A 17797-nucleotide genomic window follows, 5' to 3' on the forward strand; every position below is an offset into this window, starting at 1 on the left:
GCATGGGCAATGGAGCAAGTGGATGGCGACAGGGCCGTGCGACGCGGGCGGGAGCGAGCGGACGGCGCGGTCATTTTCCGCGATGTGGAAATCGGCGTCAGGATGGTCGGACGCCCTATTCCAGTCATTTCCGTATCATTAATTGAAAAGGTATTATTACGTGTTTGGTTACTATTCTTGCCTGGAGAGCAACGCCAGGCAGCTGCTGTACATCCAACCCCAGGCATTCGAAATGGCGTTGATGCCGGGTCCAGACACGTTGGACCAAACAGGCCCTCAGTCTGGGGGAAGGAAACCGCTACTACTCGGCCGGTAGTTTTTTTTTTTCTTTTTTTTTTGAGAATTACTCGGCCGATAGCTGTGGGCGGTAAAAATTTTCTTCCGTAAAAATTGGATCATCCTGCACACACAGCACAGATGGATCCACTACTACCCCGTGATCTTGTGTGTAGCTTGGGCCCCCTAATTCAAGCTCATTGAAGCCCACACTGTTCGTAACTTGGGCCAGATACCATGGGTGGGCTGCAGAATCGTTTTGTAGCGGACTTGGGCTACACAGATTGGGCCCAACAAGTTTTATCTATACAACAGGGCCTAGTTCGGGCTCGCTGCATCCACTGATCCACCTTAAGAAAAGGGTCCCCAGTTGCCGAACTCGCATCATCTTAGATTTTACACAGGTAAAGGAACAACAGCAAAAGCTGAATTCACATCAACTTCAACAAATTTTATTGATGAGACTAGTGCACAATACATGATCCAGGTTGCATGGATCACATTTCAATTTATTTTGCGCAAGGTTACAATGACATTGCTGGAGAAAATGCACTTGACACAATGACAGTTCAGCTCAGCTCACGAGATAGACACCACAGAGGACAGCCTGTCCGACAGGCCGCCAGTCATCCTCTCGGCCTCCTTCCCACGTTCGCCAGTGCGGATTCTTACCACATCCGAGACCGGGATCACTGGCGAAGAAAACCACCATGTCAGAAAATCATTGTCGGTCAAAATGCTGCAGGTGCATGAATGATATGATATGGCAGCGATCCTAAAGACATCTGAGCATGTGAGCTAGGCAGCTAGCTCAGGGGCGACTACTTTGCCTGTTATTACAGCGTTAGTATATTTGAGAATGCTGAAACCAACCAGCAGTTTAAAAGAGCAAGAACTGATCAGTATTTCTATCTCTGACTGAAAATAAAATAAGTGGAAGAAAAATGAGTAGAACAAGAGAAAGATCCTAATATTCCCAGTCTATGCCAGCATAAGCACAAGGCAATAAGGCCCACACGGCCATGCAAGTGAACAATTGGTAATAAGATGTTGCAGGTAAAAAGGAAATAATATAGTTACGCAGGAGTCCTGAACTAGGAGAAAGATAAACCCAGTAGCATGACTCGACGAGGTTACAAGGAGCACCGTGCACTTACAGAATATCTTCCCGTCTCCAATTTCTCCGGTTCTTGCCTTTTCAATTATTTTGTCGATTACTGCTTCGACCTGGTGGATTTTAAAGAACCATTTCATTATGATGCAAGAGGAACCTGAGAAAACTCATACAGAATGGATCGCAGCAACATTTTAACAATGTCACAGAAATTGATAGCGAAAATAGAAAAGGAATAAATGACACCAATCTCTCATAGAAGGCATGGCAGAGCAATTTTCTCCTCTTAGAAGAATTACTGTTTTTTTAACATAATGGCAGGAGCTCTGCCCTTCAATTAAGATAGGGAAAAGAGGTTTATGTACAGAGCAAAAAGGGGCATGACCCCCAAAAAGATTATAGAATTTGTGTCGTGATATTGCCCCCTCCCCAAGCTAAAGCCCTCTTTCTTTGCTCGATATCCTCTTTTACCCTTAAAGCCATCTGCATAGCCGACTCATGGGTATTGTTAATTAGAAGAATTACTGTCAAACAAGTAGATAAAGCAATCACCTGCTCTTTGCAGACCACTATTTCCATTTTGACTTTAGCAATAAACGTGTCTTCTGAAAATTCTGACCCTGAACACCCAAAGCCAAAACAAGCGTCAGCAACTCAGCATTGATATCTTGAAGCCGTATGAATTTCATATGTTTCTCAACATCAGTAAGAGTTATCATAGCTGATTGATGGTGCAGGAATGCAAAATATTCCGATATGTCATAGGTCAAAAGTGTTGTTAGCTGTTACGGACATGAATGCTAAAGCCATCACAGAACCATTCCCCTCCCTGGCTCCCCCAATCCTGCTAGTACACATGTTTCATGCCAGTGCACCAACCATCAAGATATTGGTGCCAAATTCGATAAAAGCATGAATCAATGTCGCAATGGTGTGTCATGTGTACAGTAGTTGAAACTAATCCCGATGCTGACCACATAAAGATCCTATCATTGGAATGAATTTTACCGCAGCCTTAGCATTGATCATTTCATCCAAATTGTACCATACAACAAAACATGGCAGTCAGTGGTCATTCTAGTATCATTTTTTGTCAACAAGGAGTGACCAAAAAATGATACTAGAATGACCAAAGCATCACTGACTCCGCGGAACAAGTTTCAGTGCAGTTACTGACTTACTGTAGGATTGAAACATAAGGGATGCAGAAACTACAATGCAAGACACAGTCAGCGGTAGAGCCAAGCCTTTACCTCCATGGCGCTCCGTTGACCCTCCCTGCGCCCCAAACCCCCGGACGTCCGACACCGTCACACCTCTGATCCCCATCTCCAGCAAGCCCTGCAGAATCCAATCCCCAAACCTGTCTGACTGAACTGAACACCTCGCGTCGCGTGCAACTCAAGAACCCAGCGCCACACTCACCGAGGACACGTGCGGCACCCTCCACGGCCTGCACAGACTCTGCACGTTTCAGCAATCGGCACCGACCAACCGGATTCATCACAAATCGATAATAAAGGGGGAAAAATTCGTGAAGCATCCGCACCTGAGGATGGCCTCGACCTTGTAGAACTCCGATTCAGGCAGGTAACCTGAGAAAGACCGAGCAGCGAGGCAAGCGCAGTCAGCGGCAATCCGAGCCGAACGGAGGCGCCAGAATGTAATCTTGGTGAGGAAGGAGAAGGACAGGGGTTCTTGACCTGGGTTGGCGGCGCTCTGAGCGGTGACTGGGAGGCGACGACGGACCGTGGCGACTCGGAGCGGCCTCGCGGTCCCCGAGGGGAGGAGGCGGCGGAGGTGGGCGGGGGGCAAGGGTCGCAGGGTCCACGTGGATTGGTGGATGAGGACACCGGGTGTGGAAACGGCGGCGGCGGAAGTCGCCAGCGACATGCTGTGGTGTTTGGGGGCAGGACGGAGCTCCGGCGAGGTTTGGTGGGGTGGGAGTGAGACTGTGGGAGTGGGGGATGCTATGCCGTGGCTCAGTTGACTCTGTTCGCTCCCCAGTCCGGCAGTCCCCACCGCCGGTCGGTCAGATTCTCAGGAGGAGGAAGAAGGCGGGAAGCTGGAGATGCGTAAACGGCACTGGAACGCTGAAACTGTACCAATTCCGTGTCCTGGGTAAAGTAACGACCTAATATTTTACAATTTGGCCTGTTTTTTTAAGAAAATTTACGTTTAACCCTCTGGACGACATAAGCTGATCTTTGGACCCTGGGGGTCGGCGCCGTGGCCTACGGCGCCGAGGTAACACGTCTCAACGTCGTAAGTCTTGGCAGCGAGATGCCTAGCCGGGAAAAACGGGGCATCCAAGTAACGCTGACGTGGTAGGTAGGTCGGCGCCACGGATCCTGGCGCTGAGGTCGGAGCCACAGATCTTGGCGCCGACCTCGGAGCCATAGATCTTGGCGCCGAGGTCTTATACCTATACCGCGCACCGTCTTCCTCTTTCAGCCGCCGCGCGACTGAAAGGTCCTTATGTGGTTTTGGTAATTGAGTGACAACCCTAGGTGGACTAATTATGTTTATGTGAGATACACATGTGATTAGTCCACAGGTACATGTGTATGAGCAACATATGCCATGAAGGTTGAAATGGCTCAGAAATGTTGTAACTCATATATGTGATGATGAAGGAGCTCATTACACATGAGACATGACATTGAGTCATGTGATCAAGGCGAAGAAGATCAAGGCAAGACTTAGCTTGATGGACCGGTTGCAAGCGTGAAGGGCAAGTCGGAGGCTTTGGAGCGATGGACCGTGTGGCGGTGAAGCTTGAGCAAGACTTGGCGCCGATGGACGAAGGCAATGGTGAAAAGCAAGTGAAGTCAAGATCGATGAACCAATATGATCTCGTGATGATATGAAGTGGATCATATTATTGTTGATCGTGTTGGTGCATATGTTGCATCGATATTGAAGGAGATGGAATAGAATGCGCAAGGCAAAGGTATAACCTAGGGCATTTTATTTCACCGGTCATAGGTGTATAGAGAAGTTGATGACCGGGTTTAGGATAGATGGCCGTACTATCAAGAGGGGCAAACTTGTTTGCATATCGGTCATCTAGTGCCACTCGAGTGATCTAACTTTGCCTCGTCGCTAGGATCGAGTGGCGTGGCAAGTTGAGTGGCTAATTCTTTGAAAAATATTTATGAAAAGCTAACACACATACACATGGTGGTATACACTTGGTGGTGTTAGCACATTTGCAAAGGAGAAAAAGTTGATGAAGAAAAAGAGTTAGTCGCGTTGGTCACAGAGTGACCGGACGCGTCTGGTATGTCATCCAGACTTCGAGTAATTTGACTGGAATGACCGGACGCGTCCGGTGTGGCTACCGAACATGTCCGATATTTGGACCCGAGGTGAGCGACTAAGTGAAAGTGACCGGACTCTGGCTCAGAGAAGTGACCGGACGCTGAGGAGTTACTGTTCAGCGTCCGATCAAAAGACATAGCACGAGGCAGGATCACCGACAGCGACCGGGCGCTATGATCGGGCGCAGCGACCGGACGCTATACAGGACATGTCCAATATGACTCAGCAGTGTTGGGTTTCAGCGCTATAATTGATCGGACGCTGGGAGCGTCTGGTCTGGAGTGACCGGACGCGTCCGGTCGGCCCTGGGAGCTTACTGGACTCGACCAGACATTGCGGCTCAGCGTTCGGTCATTTCCTAACAACGCATCTGATGCGACATGTCAGAGTGAGCCATTGATGGCAACGGCTAGTTTTAATAGGACACGTGGTAGGTCAGCTGCAACCGGACGCGTTCGGTCACCACCGGACGTGTCCGGTGCAAACGACCTGCACGTCCGGCCGTCCCGAAATTTGCCCAGTGAAGGGGTAACGGCTAGTTTAGCCCACAGAGCTATAAATAGAAGGTGGTCTCAGCCATAGCCTATGCTGAGCACCTCGAGGGACTTTGTGTCCATGCTTAAGAGTGATTAGGAGCCCTCCATCTCACATATGCTTGGTAGTGATCATTCGATTGTGTGAGAGAGCGATTCTAGTGCGATTGTATCCTGAGGTTGCATCGAGTGGCACTAGGTGATCGAGTTACAAGCCGGTGGTGCTTGTTACTCTTGGAGGTTGCCACCTCCTAGATGGCTTGGTGGTGGTCTCCATCGAAGCCCGCAAGAAGCTTGTGCGATGCTCCTGAGAAGAGCTCTATGAGGGGTATTGTGCTCGCCCCGCAGGAGCCGCGAAGAACAACTCTAGTAGAGCGTGTCATTGAGCTACCCTCACTTTTGAGGTAGGTTCTTGCGGTGCCCAACGTGCAGGCTTGGCGGGTGATGCCAATTAGCCGCTGAACCACCAAGTGAGTGGTCGACATAATGGGGACTAGCGTGTTGGCAAGCACGTGAACCTCGGGAGAAAAATTATCGTGTCAACTTTGTTCTTCCTGTTGATTTGTAATCTCCTTACACAAGCTTGTAGTTACTTTCATATACATTGTGCTTGTGTAGTTGCTCTTGTAATTAGTTAGCTTGTGTAGCTCACTAGTCACCTTCTTGCTTGTGTAGCATAGAAGTAGTTCCTTTGCGTGACTAATTTGGTTTATGTAACCTTGTTAGTCACATTGCTTAGTTTATGTAGCTAAGTATTTACGCTCTCTAATTTGGCATTGGTTGTCTTGTTATTGAGCATTGCTAGTGAGCTTAGTTGGCTTTGTGCTTTTGCTTACTAGCATGTGTAGGAGCTCCCCGTTGCTTAAAGTACTAGTGGCATAGGTTTGTGTGACCTTGCTTCTAGAACTGATTAGGTGAGCTCTAGCTAGCCCGGCACCTTAGTTACTTAATTAGGATATTTATAAGGTGCTAGAGAACATTGATAGAGGGGTATAGTCTTGGCTAGACCGATTGTTTTAATTCCGCACTTGTTTCGGTTAGCTGACGCGATTAGATTTTAGTAATGACTATTCACTCCCCCTCTTGTCGCCATCTCGACCCTACAGCGACCTCTCTCTCTCATCATTCCGGTCACCGCTCGCGCCACCACCTCCAGCCACCCACGCCACCGCAGCAGTTTGCGGCACCAGCTCCGAAGAGCTCCGCGCCCATGTCCGCTCCCTCGGCCGCCCTCGTCGCCCCATCCTCCTCCTCCACATGCACCGGCGGCGAGGGTGGCCCCCGCCTCTCCCCAGTGTCACCACTGGTCGACGGCTGTGCTTGGCGATGGCGTCGCCCACCCTCCCCCCACCGGCCGCCCTATGAGGCCACCCCTCTCCCTCGGCCAGCTATCAGCCTTAGGTAAGGTAATTTTTTTATTTTCTGTAATTTTGTTTTACAATTTAGTTAGTTTAGATAGTTTAGTTAAGCTAATTTAGTTATATAGTGATGTAATTTAGTTAGTTAATTTAGGTATTTAGTGAGACAATTTAGTTATGTAGAGGTTGTATATTTAGGTAATTTAGATAGATTGTTTGATTGTTAGTTATTTATGTACTTTTGTAGGTAGTTAATTTAGTTATTTAGTTTATTTGTAAGTTAGATAGTTAGGTAATTAAGTTATATATAGGTAGTACTTGTAGTAACTGTAGTTAGTAAAATTACTTATATAGTTAGATAGATAGCTAGGTAGTTTAGATACTTATTTATTTAGGTAGACAGTGAGATACTTAATTATATATGTAATTTAGTTATACCTTTATTAGTTAAACCCGTAATAACTTTGATGTTGTGCATACCAACTAGATGGACAACGTAGTCACCCTATATTATAGAGGAAGTATGGAGGAAGATGAGTTTGGGAATATCAGTTTTGTTGGAATGCAAAGGGTGCCTCTCATGTTCGATGATCGGCTATTGTTTTCTGAGTTGTTTGGTAGTGCTCGTGATGAACTTCATTGCAATTCAAATGAGGATGGCATCTCAGTTGAGGGGGTACTTCACTATGGTAAATCAGGCCGTATTTTTAGGCGGTTGGTCCCAATTGCATCAGAGGCTCAATGGAACAAATATGTTAAAACTATCATGAAGAATGAGTTTTAATATTTGGATTTGGTTGTGCAGAAATTGTCCAATGATCCCACCCCTCATGGGTATTCACCCCCTAATGGGCATTCATCCCCTCATGGGTTCTCTCTAGAACCGAAGAATCCGGCACCTTTTGACCTTTCGTTACCCAACCGCGAGGTGGATGTGGAAGATGTGGTTCTGGTGCCCGATGCTCAATCCGCCCTGAATGAGGTTGGAGTATGTCCTAATGTTCGTGTAGAATGTTGGTCCAATGATGGAGTTGCTGTCCCTTAGGAGATCCCTTTGATGCAGAATCATCCAAGTAAGTGACGTAGTAACACTTTCGCTTTCATTATTCTTCCTTCATTCCATTCCTTTGTCTCAATTCTATCCATATTTGTGATTTATATGCAGGAGACAATCCTAATAATGATGGTTGTCCTCCTGTGCCTCCATCAACCAATGTGGACCTAGGGTTTATAGCATCTAATAGTTGGGATGTTAATATTGCGGATGATGAGGAGCCTTATGGCACAGCAAGAGCCATTGATTCTGATGATGACCGCCTAGTTGCACCTTTGAGCGAACAAGAAATGGAGCTCATCAGGCGTTTGTGTCCTAATCATGATCCACTAGTTCATGAATTTAGCAACCTTAGTCATTCTCAACATGCTTATAGAGAAGGAAGAGATGACGAGCTGCTAGAGGCTCCTGAGGCCGGTGACAGCGTGGAAATTCAGAAGGGCATGGTCTTCAAGGACTTGCCCACCTTGAGAAGGTGGTTACATGAATATTCTGTGAGACATAAAAGACCATTCAAGGTGAGGCACTCCTACGTGGAGCGCGTGTTACACAGTGGTGTGCGAGAATGTAGATTGCAATTGGAGGGTCTGTGCTCAAAAATAGAAGGCCATAGGGAAGTTCAAGATCACCAAAATTATAGGTCCACACACTTGTGCCTAGAAAGATCTAAATCAGAAACATCGATAGTTGACCTCTTCAAATGCCCGCGAGTATGGGTAATTACTATTACTATTTGTTTGTTAAATATGTTTCTCGATTGCACTACAACTTACATGACATACTTATTGTAGTCTTCCGAGTCCAAAGAAAACTGTGGGTTCACTAGATGGGTCGATCCTCGTCCAATTTATCCGCATCAGTAGTACATCTACTACTTGCAAGACCATATCTTCGAGCTAGAAAGGGAAGTTAGCAGCGGTTACAAGGACGATGAAGACGATGGCAACAACAATGGTGTTGGTGCACAGGAGGCACTATTCAATGATCCATACTACACCTGCCCTAATCAGAAGAACAAAGGGACTCCGTCGCCACCCCTGCCACCACCACCAACAACAATGGGAGGATACTATAGAGAAGGTGCAACACAATTTGCTACGTGATCACACTAATAGGAGGAACCTATCTTATTCACATGTCACATCCATGTGTTTGTTGATTCCTTTAATTACCTAAGGCATGTTAGGTTTAGTCGAAGGACCTATATACCCTTGTTTGGTACATGTTCTCATATGCCATTTCATGTGCTTGTTGTTCGCTTCAATCACCTAAGGTATGTTAGGTTTAGTCAAGGACCTCTATACCCTAGTTTGGCATATGTTCTCACATGCCATTTCATGTGTTGTGCGTGTCGAATTATGTAATGCACTAGTTCGTTATATTTTATTTGTAGTACGTGAACTCGTTTCACTACCTCCGCAATATAAAAATAAATATTATGACCATAAATAATGAAAACAATAACACAATGAAAAGTTCAATACTAGGGCACATTACACAACACCATGATAATAGAAGTACATGCCAACAAACTAAATAATGCAGTAAATAGCCTAAGTACGTCCATAATTAAAGTGCAGTACATGACAACACAATGAAAAGTCCAAGACTAGACAACATTGTTTATGAATAAACCATACAACTTGCAAGTCATGGAGACTACTAAGTGCAACGAGGCCACTTTCCCTTCCTCAGGGCATCGGGATTCTCCTCCGTCGCTGTTTTCGCTCAGCGTGCACGCTCAAGCTTCTTCTTCGTCTTCTCCCTGTACGCAGCAACATGTCTCCTTTCCTCCTCTTCCTTGTGCTCCTTTTCTACAACCACCTCTTTGCGTCTCCTCTCGATCAACTCCTTGTCCTCTGCCTCCCACCGCAAGAATTTTTGTATTCACTCCTTGTCTTCTAGCTTAATCTCAGTGTCGATCCACTGCTCAAAATCACAGAGCGGTGGAGGGGTCTACAATACATTTAAATATTACACACCAAATAAACTATGCATGACTTCATATGACACAAAATAATTATTACACAACATCAATTTCCCACCATCTTGTTAATACGGCGCTGACGAAGTGTAGGCTCAAAGGCAAAATTGGCACACATCCAATACCTCTACCTATACGTGTCCTCTTCATTGGACTTTGCTATCTTGTAAGGATCACCGCAAAAGCACATGGGCACTAGAACACCACTAGACAGAGGCAATGGGTCGAAGGCATTTTTGGTCATCCGGCCATAACTACAAATGAACCAATTTCGTTCTAAGAACCGAAAGCAATGACCATTAAACCATAAACCTAGGGTTTTCCATTTGTTGCACATAAATGAACCAATAATATAACACGATTGACAGATATTACCTTGGTTTACTAGTTTTACCACGCCTTGGTATCCTACCGTTACATAATACAAAAAATTAATAATCACTTCAAACAATAAGTACTAATGTATTTAGGGTTGCAAAATACATGTAATATATACCAAACCAATACGTAAAAATGAGGAGGGGAGAGAACATACCTTGCTCTCTAAGATTTATGGATCAAATCCAACTTTCCAAGGTCAAATTGCTCGATTCAAGAGATTAGGCGGTTTGGGGAGAGCAAAAACCCGAGAACAAGGAGGAACAAATGAAATGAGCCTTGGCCAAGGAAACCTTGGCGTGAGTTTTGAATCCGACCTCAGCGCCATGGATCTTGGCTTCGAGGTCAGTGCCGAGACCCATGGCTCCTAGGTCAGCGCCAAGATCTGTGGCTCCAATGTCGGCGCCAGGTTCTGTGGCGTCGACCTACCTGCCATGTCTACGTCACTTGGATGTCCTGTTTTGCCCGACCAGGCATCTCGGCGCCAAGACCTACGGCGCCGAGACGTGTTACCTCGGCGCCGTAGGCAACGGCGTCGACCCTTAGGGTCCAAAGATCAGTTTACATCGCCCAGGGGGTTAAACATAAATTTTCTTCAAAAAGGGCCAAAATGCAAAAACTTGGGGAGTAACGAAAATGTGCATTGATTCTTGTAGTGTACGTGTACTTTTTTTCCCTTCGGCTCTATCGACCGTTAAACATTTTAAAACACACGCACATTGTATGTTGGTAGTTAAAACTTTTTCCCAAAAATAATACTACATGCTACCTATGTCCTCGAAAGAGTATCATTCTTATTTTTCGATATGTAATCTTAAGTTTCACCAAAATATATAAAAAAATTACAAATATTTATGAGGTGTAGTAAGTATCATTGCATGAATTATGAAATATGTTTTAATAATCAATCTATTTAGAGTTATAAATGTTAATAATATTTTGGATAAATCTAGCTAAATTATTTTTTATTTAGACTAAACCTAGAATGACACTCTTTCTAAAACGGAGGTAGTATTTATAGTTAGTCATTCTGCCTTTGTTGATGACTTAATTGATATCCTATGCAAACTATAGAGTAAGATCTTTATGTGGTTGCTTTTCATGCCACATAAGAGCAGCTTCAAATGCATGTGTGTTTTGTGAGTGATAGCGAGCGAGCGAGCGAGAGAGAGTGATGGGTCAACGAAAGATAGGGTTTTTTATTTTGTTACTTATAAGGTCTGGTGTGCCCATATTTAGTGTAATACTTTGGAGAGAATTTTGCTAGGCTAGTCTCCTCAATGTAGGCTTTACTTAACACTATCCTCGTATTTCTAACGTTGCAGCTGCTCTAAGGGATAAAACTGGTGGCATGACAGGAGGGCTAGGAGTGTTTGGAGAGACATTGTTGACAACTGGTAGGTTGTTGTTGAGCAGGATCAATTAGAGGCACGGAAAGTGGAGTGGTTACCACTACATGAGTGAATGTGACGATATAGAGCAGACAACAATGGCCTTGTTTATAAATGAAAGATGAGAGAGTGGGTGAAAGCTCTAGTTTGGTTTTGGTAAATTGATAAAATCCTAAGTGCTAACCTAGTTCATCAAAGTGATCATGAGATAGGTAGCACATTCCAAGTGGTGAAGCAAATGAAGATCATGACATGACGATGGTGATGCCATGGTGATGATCAAGTGCTTGGACTTTAAAAGAAGAAAGAGAAAAACAAAAGGCTCAAGGCAAAGGTATAAATGGTAGGAGCCATTTTGTTTTGGTGATTGAGATACTTAATGAATGTGATCACATTTAGGATCGATAGCCATACTATTAAGAGGGGTGAAACTAGTATTGAAATACGGTTATCAAAGTGCCACTAGATACTCTAACTCATTGCATATGCATTTAGGATCTAGTGGAGTGCTAACACCCTTGAAAACATTTGTGAAAATATGCTAATACATGTGCACAAGGTGATACACTTGGTGGTTGGCACATTTGAGCAAGGGTTGAAAACTTCACCGGCGGAGTGTCCGCCCGTAGAGTGCGTATAGTCCGACGGTGCCACCGGCGCCCTGTACAAAAAACACAGGATTTCATAGAATGCACCGGACGCTAGTCTCAACTGGACCGGTGCGTCCGGTCAGTGGAAGCAGTGAAGATGCTGGCGTCGGTCTTTGACCGAATGCTAGGTCACTTCATGACCGGATGCTGGCGGGGTGCGTCTGGTCCTGCTAACGTGGCAGCACATAGAGGAGACAGTGAGTGACCGGACGCTGGGTGAGTCCGGTCAGGCATGATCGGACGCGTCCAGTCGTGAGTGGAGGCTTACTAGAAATGACCAGACGCTGGGGTCCTACGTCCGGTCATGATCCAACTGACGTGTCCAGTCGCAGCTGGAACCTTACTAGAAGTGACTGGATGCTAGGGTCCTACGTCGGGTCGTGGCACTGTGCTGCATCCGGTCATCACTTGATCGTTGGGATCGGGTGCTCAGTATTTGAAGAGAGGGATGATGTGGCAGCCATCCGTTGACCGGACGATGGCAGGGTGCGTTCGGTCGATCTGACCGGAGCGTTCGGTCACCCCGAGTTGTGTCTAGTGAAGGGGTACAATGACTCTATTTCGTGAGGGCTTCTATTTAAGCCCCATTGCCGGCTCTAGCTCACTCTCTTGGCCATTTGCATTGACATAGCAACCTTGTGAGCTTAGCCAAAGCCCTCCCACTCATCTTCATCATTGATTCATCATCTTTGTGAGATTGGAAGAGAATCCAAGTGCATTGCTTGAGTGTTTGCATCTAGAGGCACTTGGTGTTCGTGTTTCGCAGTGGGATTTGCTTGTTACTCTTGGTGGTTGCCGCCATCTAGATGGCTTGGAGCAGCGAGGATTATCGAGCGGAGGGTGGTGATTGTCTCCGGCTCTGATCGTGGTGATTGTGAGGGGTTTTTGACCTTTCCCCGGTGGAGAGCCAAAATGGTACTCTAGTGAATTGCTCGTGGCTCGTGTGATCCTCATCTTGTGTTGGTTGTGTGGCACCCTATTGAGGGTTTAGCGTGTGATGCCAATTAGCACGTGAACCTTCAAGTGAGTGAATCGCCACAATGAGGACTAGCTTGCCGGTAAGTAAGTGAACCTCGATAAAAAATCATTGTGTCATCATTTGATTCCGAGGTAATCGGTCTTCATTGGTATTCATTCTTGTGATTGATTGGCTTATTCCTCGATACGGCGGTATAACCATCTTGCTCACTCTCTCTACATTACCGCAAACTAGTTGTCAAGCTCTTTAGTGTAGCTAGTTGTGAGAGCTTGTTAGTTTGGTTAGTGTGGCTCTTTAGTTAGCTTTGAGAGCACACTAACTTAATATAGTGACATAGTTATTGTGTGGATAGAAACTACATAAACTAGAATTGTGGTAGGTGGCTTGGATTTTTAGTAGGTTAGCGCAACACTCGCTTCGCCTCATAATTGTCTAACCGGTTTGTTAAGTGTTGTTGTATAAATTTTTAATAGGCTATTCATCCCCCTCTAGCCATTAGGACCTTTCAGTGGGAGAGCCTGTAGCTTGGAGGATGAGGACGACATCTAGATTGTCAAGTGTAAATATCTTAATTTTTATATGGCTTGTATATAGCCTTGGGAGTATATAGATCTCTATATACAATATATATTCATCTTGTATTTATGCTAATAGGTTGGCATATGGTTGTCAATTTAATTTTGCATGGTGTTGTTGGTTACTTGTTATGGAAAGCAGGTAATGACTAATTAAGTGAAAAACACGTAGGAATTCAATGCTGAATTTCAAATGAACATGGACGGAAGAATGAAATAATGCATTTATGCAACGCATCGATCACAAAAGAAAAACATGATTTTAATCTTGAAAGCTTACCGCCTCACAGCGTATCAAAATTGAAAGTAGACTAGCACTCTGCAGTAGATAATAAAATTAGAAAAATCGAGTGCTAGTTTACTTTCAATTACTTTTCTTATTATTCAGGCATGATAAAATAGAGTACATGGCGTTTAAGTGACCATCGATGTTAAAAGAGTAATCCGCAATTCGTTGACACGTTATGCCTGACATTTGAGGTGCCCTCTGCAGGAAAGCATATCAAAATTGATAAGAAACAAAGCTATCGGGCTACCTTAATAAATCTTGAAATAATACAAGTAAGTTTTTATTCTCATAGTGACAAATAAATTAAAGCCGCTCTGAATGAACATCTTAATTCATAGGAAAAGAAAAGGTTCTTATATATGCTGGGATAAATGGACCTTCCAATAAATAAAATGGAAGGTATAGCATTCTATTATACTAAAAACAAATAAAAAAATGATGCAGGAGAGTAAATTAGACATGCTAAGAAATTCACATATTGTCGTACAACATCGCTGCTTTTGAGGAATACTGTGGCAGAACCACCCGAAATAGCACGCTTCCGGAGGCGCTCGTCTTCCACTAGACACTAAGCACCCCGAAAGTTGGCTACATCGGACAATTCCGTCGAGCACACCTCAAGAGAGAACTCGAAACAATCCACGTTTTACATCTAGAATCCAATAATGAGTACGAGCTTACAATATTTACTCTATTTTATACAACTAGAGTTCTTAAAAATTATTTATTACAATGCCAGAGTTCAGAGTGCGATAATTAAACTACGGAATGAAAATAAACATCTAGCGGAAATGATACAAGGATCCGTCTGTGCCCACCAGAAAAATCCTCCACATAAGAGCTACTCATCAAGCTACACCTGTAACAGGGGTAAAATAAACCATGAGTACACAATGTACTCGTAAGACTTACCCGACTAATGAGAATAGTTTTCCGACTCCAAGGAGTATGATAGGCAATATGGGTTTGCTGTTTTCTTTTTGCTTACGAAAAGCATTACTAATAGTTCATCCTTACTGTCAAGTTTTATTAGTAGTCATAATTACTTCATTAGCTAACTATTCTATGTAAGCACATGTTCTACTTTCAAGCAAGGGTTGAGCAATCAGAACCATTTCACCATCTTTCATCTTTCAGTTCTTACTATGGTGCTAGACCATAGCCAAGTCGTACCATCTCACGGAAACGGCGATTAGCGAACCAATGTAATCCAGCTGGGTATCCTGAAACACACACCCCGTTTGTACCCCAGGTATAAACAAGACCAACCCATTCCACTTCTATCACGGGGTCCAGGTCCTCGTCTAAACTTAGACTCCAAGCCCCTACACTTGAGACCTGGTCTCAGTATAGTGCTTAGACCTCCACCTTTCCTCGCCTCCAATCAGTCGGTCCGGAAAGAGTCAAAACCCATGACAAGAGCGTAATGAGCATTCTCGCTCACATAAGCAAGTATGCGCTCAGGATAATAAGTCTGTGATCTGACTACCATCCACAGCAACGGACGGTTCTTAATCAACACAAATAGGGAAAACAATGTAACCAAGCTAAGTTTCGTTGGCCACGGGACATAACATGTTACACCCACCAATACCCATACCATATCCCTACCCTGTCTCTATTTTTCCTTTCATTATTTTATTATGAGAGTAATTATAATAATCACCTATTGTGAGTAACGACAGGTTACTCACGCTACCAAAAATCTAAGCATAGCAGCTACTCAAACCTGTACTAGTAGGACTCATAGAACAGTTATATCTATGCATATGGTTTTTATAAAATTCTTGTAACATAAATGCACACAACATATATAAATAGTGATTATAAAAAATAAGGGTTATGCACCGGGGCTTGTCTTGGACAGGCGCGGTGTCAACTGAGTCAGTCAGTAGCGGCTCTGGGACCTCCTCCTTATACTCCTTAACGATCTCCTCGAACTCGTGATCGTCGATGGTCATGATCTCCGCCAACTCGTTCTCTACCCGCGCGCACCCTTGGTGACTCAGTGCACCCTTGGTGACTCAGTGCACTAACACTATTTCCCCCTCCCTCAGAACTTCTCACTTAACCCCCTGGCCTTTCCCTAATTCACCCACGCACACCCTTGGTGACTCAGTGCATGGCGACGCGGCGAGCGGCAGCACTGGGCGCTTATGCGGGCCACCTGGGACCTACGCGGGCCCACCTAACGGGTCGATCGCCATCTTTGACCCGAGCGGCTACGCTAAGCGGCGGTGCATGGTGATACGACTGGCTAGGGAAGGGTGCAGCGGCGCGCAGCCATCCGTGATGGCGGCGCCACTGTTTCGATGGGCTGGGGTAGCTACAGGCCTAATTGGTTAGCTTGTGAGCATCAGGAGGCTATCATGGACCAGTCCGAGGTGACTGTTGGGGCGGAGGATGACGGAAGAAAGTTGGCCACGTGTGGTCGAGCCGTGCGGCGGCGCACCATGGCGGCACGGTCACGTTAGCGATGAAGGGGAGGCAGTAGCGGTTTGGCTAAGGCACACAGGGAGAAGAGGGAGTCAAGGCGATGCTGGTGGTGCAAGTGAATTGACTCGGGAGAGACGGTAGTGAAAGGATCAAGATGCCCAAGAGGGGGGTGAATTGGACTAATTCTAAATTTTCTTGCAATAATCAAATCCTACGGATAGCCCAATTAACCCCTTGTGCCTAGAAAAGTGTTTCTATCAAATTAACACACAAAAGACTTGCAACCTATGTTCCAAACTTACTCTAGCATGGCAATTCTATGAGTGTAAAGACAAGTATTGAATTGCTCAAAGTAAATACTTAAAGTAAATGCTCAAAGTAAATGGAGAGAGGAACACGGTGATGTTTTGCCGAGGTATCGGAGAGTCACCACTCCCCACTAGTCCTCGTTGGAGCACCCGCGCAAGGGTGTAGCTCCCCCTTGATCCGCGCAAGGATCAAGTGCTCTCTACGGGTTGATTCTTCGACACTCCGTCACGGCGAATCACCCAAAGCCGCTCATAACTTGAGTTGGGTCACCCACAAACTCCGCCGGGTGAACACCAAGCTCCCAATCACCACTAAGCCATCTAGGTGATGGCAATCACCAAAAGTAACAAGCACGAACTCTCACTTGACCAAGCGAAGCCTAATGAGAAGATGGATGCACACTTGTCTACTCTTGATTCACTAATGAGGTTTCACTCTTGGATTCTCAAATCACAAACACCTCACTAGGACCTTGCTCTTCTTGGCACTCACAAACGTGTTTCTCAGCTGTTGGAATGAGCAAAAGTAACTCCACACACGAGTGGAGCTTCTATTTATAAGGCAGCCTAAAAAACGAACCGTTATGAGCTTCTGCGGGGTGACCGGACGCTCCGGTCGTGTTGATCGGACGCTCCGATCAGATCAACCCATGAACCAGTAAAAAGTATTGACCGGACGCTGCGCAGGGTTCGGTTAGCACTGACCGGACACATCCAGTCGCATAAAACCCTTACTGGAACCTTACTCGACTCGACCGGATGCTGAACCCTCAGGGTCCGGTCAGCACTGACCGGACGCGTCCGGTCGCAGATTCCCTTCTCTAGAACCTTACTGGAGTCGACCGGACACTGCCTTTCAGCGTTCGGTCGCACCAAACGCAGACAGCTGATCAAATGAACTGACCGGACCCTGCGGCCAGCGTCCGGTCGCACCAGGGCCAGCGTCCGGTCAGCATTTGACTCTCCATTCACTTCCAACTCTCGATCATATGTGAATGAAGTTTGCTCCAAAGGATCTTAGGCATTCATAGGAGCTACCTTGAGCTAGTTTTAATAAGTGTGCACCACACCTAACTCACTAGGCTCAACTAGGTCAAGCTACCCATCCATACCCCCCTTAATAGTACGGCCAAAGGAAAAACAAAGTC

The 17797-nt window shown here is 45.5% G+C and overlaps 1 protein-coding gene across 2 annotated transcripts; it reads right to left on the reverse strand.

The window, feature by feature from the left end:
• Nucleotides 1-706: 706 nt before the first annotated feature.
• LOC136513209 (nitrogen regulatory protein P-II homolog) lies at nt 707-3423 on the reverse strand. 2 transcript variants are annotated; one of them, XM_066507199.1, is made up of 7 exons: nt 3094-3414; nt 2940-2985; nt 2816-2843; nt 2644-2731; nt 1943-2010; nt 1434-1503; nt 707-968 (listed from the first exon to the last, which is right to left on the reverse strand). In XM_066507199.1, exons 1-7 carry the CDS (start codon nt 3281-3283, stop codon nt 856-858), a joined length of 603 nt encoding a protein of 200 aa, XP_066363296.1. In that variant the 5' UTR covers nt 3284-3414; the 3' UTR covers nt 707-855. The 2 variants fall into 2 exon arrangements, with proteins under 2 accessions (XP_066363296.1, XP_066363297.1); XM_066507200.1 differs by lacking the exons at nt 707-968; nt 1434-1503 and adding an exon at nt 1721-1873 and having other exon boundaries at nt 3094-3423.
• Nucleotides 3424-17797: the final 14374 nt, after the last annotated feature.

Source organism: Miscanthus floridulus, chromosome 16 (assembly GCF_019320115.1).
Source record: "Miscanthus floridulus cultivar M001 chromosome 16, ASM1932011v1, whole genome shotgun sequence".
Taxonomy (NCBI): domain Eukaryota; kingdom Viridiplantae; phylum Streptophyta; class Magnoliopsida; order Poales; family Poaceae; genus Miscanthus; species Miscanthus floridulus.

Coding starts and splice junctions, on each gene's coding strand:
- LOC136513209 (XM_066507199.1), bottom strand. CDS start 3,283: ATGTCGCTGGCGACTTCCGCCGCCGCCGTTTCCACACCCGGTGTCCTC. Junction 2,732..2,815: donor GGGTGCCGCACGTGTCCTCG/GTGAGTGTGGCG, acceptor TGGATTCTGCAG/GGCTTGCTGGAGATGGGGAT. Junction 1,504..1,942: donor TAGTGGTCTGCAAAGAGCAG/GTGATTGCTTTA, acceptor AAAATCCACCAG/GTCGAAGCAGTAATCGACAA.